The 4,810-nt window shown below is 45.6% G+C and overlaps 2 protein-coding genes across 2 annotated transcripts in view; both read right to left on the reverse strand.

The window, feature by feature from the left end:
• LOC119414326 (zinc finger protein 282) overlaps positions 1-2,574 on the reverse strand; it is a 4,022-nt gene extending 1,448 nt beyond the window's left edge. The window contains exons 1-3 of the mRNA XM_037681420.1: positions 2,326-2,574; positions 412-470; positions 149-251 (exon numbers count right to left, since the gene is read on the reverse strand). Coding sequence (XP_037537348.1) covers positions 149-251; positions 412-470; positions 2,326-2,497 — 334 coding nt within the window. The 5' untranslated portion in view covers positions 2,498-2,574. The remainder of the gene's footprint in view (positions 1-148; positions 252-411; positions 471-2,325) is intronic.
• A 1,193-nt stretch (positions 2,575-3,767) lies between these two features.
• On the reverse strand, positions 3,768-4,804 carry LOC119415299 (gastrula zinc finger protein XlCGF9.1). Its single transcript, XM_037682477.1, has one exon. It carries the CDS (start codon positions 4,553-4,555, stop codon positions 4,100-4,102), a length of 456 nt encoding a protein of 151 aa, XP_037538405.1. The 5' UTR covers positions 4,556-4,804; the 3' UTR covers positions 3,768-4,099.
• Positions 4,805-4,810: the final 6 nt, after the last annotated feature.

Genomic DNA, 4,810 nt, shown 5'->3' on the forward strand with positions numbered 1-4,810 from the left:
AATAATGATACTACTAATAATAATGATGATGATGATGATGATGATGACGATGATGATGATGATGATACTAATAATAATAATAACGATGATGATAATAATGATACTAATAATAATAATAACGATGATGATAATGATAGTTATGCCCGACCTGTGATCTCCTGCTTGTCGTCGTGCTTGGCCTTGAAGTGCCTCACCATGGACGAGGTGTTGTTATTGTAGGCCAGCTGCTGGAAACACAGCGAACACTGGACCTGAGGAAGCAGCAACACGCATGTTTTGTCAGACATGTCACGCTGAACGGTGACTACAAACACATCGTGGAGATGAAGACGGGTGTTCGGGTCAAACTGGCGGCGCGTTACGTAGTTTTACTCGCGTTACACAAACGACTAGGAGTAAGTCCACACCTACCTTATTAGGACCGATGAGCTGGAAGTGTTCCCACATTTGAGAGCGGTTTCTTTTCCTGGCTGATGTGACGGTGGTGAAGAAACAAACAAACGCAGTGATGTAATAACGACAACTGCACACTCAAACTACACAAACATAAACTTTGTGCATTATGTTGGTGCGTTTACGCAACAACAAACTTCTGAAGTGTGAGCACCAAGGCGACTGGTTTGAACCGCTCACGTGATTCACTCAGGGAACCGGAGCAACATTATTGATCTTCTTCCACACTAGAGCTATTACTGATGCCAGTTTTTGTTTTTAACACCAATGGTTATGGAAATATTTGTGTCTCATGTTGCGGTGGGGACTACTTCTTGGATTATACGAGTCCCTTGTGCTTCCCTAAAGGTTGTGTGAAACAGCAGAAACTCAAGAGTTGAGCTGGGCTGCCAGGTGATAAAACAGGTTTGAGTTATTAACATGTCTGCTTCAGACTCTGCTGTTCGCTTCAGCATGAAGTTTACTGACTCACACGTGCACGTCTGCGTTGCACTCAAATATAAATCGGATGACCCCGATCATGGACATGTTTGATAACAGCTGGGATCATTCAGAATTAGCATAATAAAGCACGAATATTTACCACTTCTCCTAAAAGGTCTCTGTTCTCAGTGGTAGCTGACCTCTGACCTCTCTGCAGCAGAGCTCCCAGGAAGTTGAATGAACTCCAGTAGTTCGCCAGATGTTCTTCTAATTTACATTATTACACTAATCAGGCAAATCTCAGCACACGTGCACCAAATGGATAAACTGGAGTTTCACATGAAAAGATCCGAGACGGTTGTTTTTAATGAACAACGAGTTTATTTAAATGTTACGTGGCGACAGGAACTGGGTTCATGTTATGGCTCGTACCACTGGGCACGAGAACGAACGATCAGATGTGTAGTTGTTGGTTACGGATATGAAATGGCCGTGTCTGGGTATGAGGTGACTAACACTAATGTTTCGTACCCAGAACTAACAACTGCACATCTGATCATTTGTTCTCGTACCCAGTGGTCTGAGCCCTAACAAGAACCCAGTTCCTGCCCCGGTCTAACATTTAAATAAAGTGTTCATTAAAAACAAAACCAGAACTGAGTCTTGTAATCGAGTCCCTGAGGCTCAATGGGATTAACCTGAAGAAATAAATTAACCAGTAGAAATAAATTAACCAGTAGAAATAAATTAACCTGTAGAAATAAATTAACCTGTAGAAATAAATCAACCTGTAGAAATAAATTAACCAGTAGAAATAAATTAACCAGTAGAAATAAATTAACCAGTAGAAATAAATTAACCTGAAGAAATAAATTAACCTGTAGAAATAAATTAACCTGTAGAAATAAATTAACCAGTAGAAATAAATTAACCAGTAGAAATAAATTAACCTGTAGAAATAAAGGTTGAAAGAAAGTTCATGTGAATCTCCAGCTCATCCAGTTGGCGCACGCGTGCAGAGGTTTGCCAGATTAGTGCGATCATGTAAATGAAACGAGCAGCAGAACATCTGGAGAACATCTGGAGAACATCTGGAGTCCATTCCTTCTAACGGTCTTTGTGAGCGGGGGAACAAAGAGTCCGCTAATTTTCAGCTTTGCTAAAAATAAACAACAAAGATGGAGGAGCCCGTGTCTCTTCATACAGCAGGAAAGATTTAAAGAAACATAAAAAGTAAAAACTAAAAGAACGTGACGTAAGACAAAACAGTTTCTCATGAAACACCGATTCGAGACGAGAGCTCCAGTAAATACACGCAGCCATTAGCTTGGTTAGCTTAGCCAGCCTTCTGCTGTCGCTTCCGGTCCGGTGTAACTTCGTGCGTCTTTGTCGACCTCCCGGTTGATGTCTCGTCTCTGCAGCGCAGCTACACGGTTCAGAGCTACGTACCGACTCTGTGCAGCTTAACCTCAGGTTTCCATCGGATGTCCAGCAGCCTGCGCTGCCGCCCGAGCTCCTCCTCGTACCGCAGGATCGTCCTCTCGAACTCGGAGAAGATTTCCGCGGCCGCCGCGGTCAGTCTCTCCCCGATGAACTCCCTCAGGTGATGGACTGAAGACATGGCGGCAGAAAGCGGCTTCAATGAGGGACAAACGATACCGAAGCTTCGGAGCTGGTGTCGCGCTTCGTGAAGCAGCGATTCATGACGTGCAGCTTGGAGCGAAACACCGCCGTCACGTGACCGATGACGTCGTAGCTCCTGACGTCACGGCAGCCTCGGCGCGCTCAGCTTCAGCGAGTTCTGTTTATATATTCTGATTGACATGTATAACATTTTGTCCTTTTTAAATAAGAACCTTGTTTTGTAAACTGTTAATTTGCAAATAAAGTTGGAAAAGAAAAACAAAAAAGCTTCAGCGAGTTCATCCATTATCTTTACCCGCTTCTTCCATTTTGGGTCACCGGTGCCCATGTCCAGCAATCACTGTGCGAGGGGCGGGGGACACCTGGACATGTCTCCAGTCCATCACAGAGACACATAGAGACAAACAACCATTCACTCTCTCACACCTAGGGACAATTTAGAGTTACCAATCAGCCTAACATGCATGTTTTTGGACTGTGGGAGGAAACGAGCACCCGGAGAAAACCCACGCATGCACGGAGAGAACATGCAAACTCCACCCAGAAAGGCCCCGGACCAGGATTTGAACCAGGGACCTGCTCGCTGAGAGGCAGCAGCTCTACCAGCTGCACCGCCCTCGAGTTCAACATGTGACGAGGTCAATTATGGAAAATAGTTTGGTGATTTTCAAAGGTTTGGATCCCTTTGATCTTATTCCACCAAATAAAAGTGTTTCCAGGACCCAATCTTCATGTTCTCATAGTTTTCATTTTTAGAACAGGTTTCAAATTAGTTATTTGTAGTTGTTTCACAGTAACTGATCTATGCTGACACGCACTATAAATATATAAACGATTTGTTTTTAACGTGTCATCGTTATTTTTGTGCAAATGAACGACTTGCAGCTCGAATCGGTCACGCTCGTCAGGTTTCGGCTCTGGTCGTCCACCACTGAAGCCTTGAAGCAGCACAGTCATAAAAGCTTCACCAGCTGCACGTGCATGTCACGCTGCACGTGCACGTCACGATTAAACAGTCAGCGTGAAGCGACCCGCGGGCTCGTACGTAAAGTTTGATTCTAACCCGCAGTGATCTGGTTTAAATTGTCAGGGAGAATTTAGTTTTTAGTTTATTTGAAACATTTACAAACATGAACACGTATTAGTCAAAAGCAGGAAGTATAAGAAATGTAACAAATTCAGGAGTTATCTTACAGCCGAGATTTAAGAAATAAAAACATCAGAAAGTGTAAAAAACAAAAAGAGTGACGGTGGGTGATAATGTTTTTGTTTGTTACCAAAACATGAAGAAGATTCACTGAAACTTTAAGTTCTGGACCCAAACCAAATCAAGATGGACGCCACAGACCCTTAAAACCGCTGCAACTCAGTCACCGACAGCAGTCGAGCTAAAATGTGATGTGGTAGTAGCTGAGAGTCATTCCAAACGGAGCGTGGAAACTCATGGCAGACCCAAACGGCTACGACTATCTGGACCTGGGGGGGGGTGTTCTTTAAAGTTTCGGTGCTCGACATGCACACCACAGCTGCAGCTGCGGCTCTTGTAGAGGTCCGCTCCGCAGCAGAGCAACACGTGCGCTCAGCCCGTGTGGATTTTCATGTGAGTTTTCAGGTACGAGTTCAACGTGAAGGTTTTTCCACAGACCTCGCAGGAATACGGCCTCTCGCCCGTGTGGATCCTCATGTGCATTTTACAGTTCCCGTTGCGGCTGAAGCGCTTTCCACAGAACCTGCAGGAGAACGGCCTCTCGCCCGTGTGGCTCCGTATGTGGATGACCAAACTGTCTCGGGTGGTGTAGCGTTTGTCGCAGATGGGGCAGCAGTGCTGCAGTTTGTCGGAGGTCGGGCTCCGGACCGTGTGGACCCTCATGTGCACAATAAGTTGGGAATTCTCCGAAAAGGTCTCCCCACAAATCAGGCAGGAAAACAAAGTCTCCAACACGTCAGACCCGGTAGAACCCGACGACATGGAGTCGTCGCTGTCCGTTTCCGAGTCGCTGCGGTCGCTGTCGTCGTCCTGCAGAACCGTCACCATGATGGCGTCGGACTCCTGCTTCACACGGAGCTGATGGTCCACCTGACTGGTAGAGAGTTCCTCCTCTTCTACTTTGATACGAAATGGTTCTGGTGCCTCCTGATGGTTGCTGACCTGAGGAGATTCTGGTTCCCCATGATCTAGATCGATATGCGATGGTTCTGGTTCCTCCTCATCTACTTCGATGTGTGGAGGTTCTGACTCCACTTGCTCCACAGTGATCTCCAGAGGTTCTGGTTCCTCCTGCTCCACAGT

Source organism: Nematolebias whitei, chromosome 9 (genome assembly GCF_014905685.2).
Source record: "Nematolebias whitei isolate Nwh7 chromosome 9, NemWhi1, whole genome shotgun sequence".
NCBI classification, from domain to species: domain Eukaryota; kingdom Metazoa; phylum Chordata; class Actinopteri; order Cyprinodontiformes; family Rivulidae; genus Nematolebias; species Nematolebias whitei.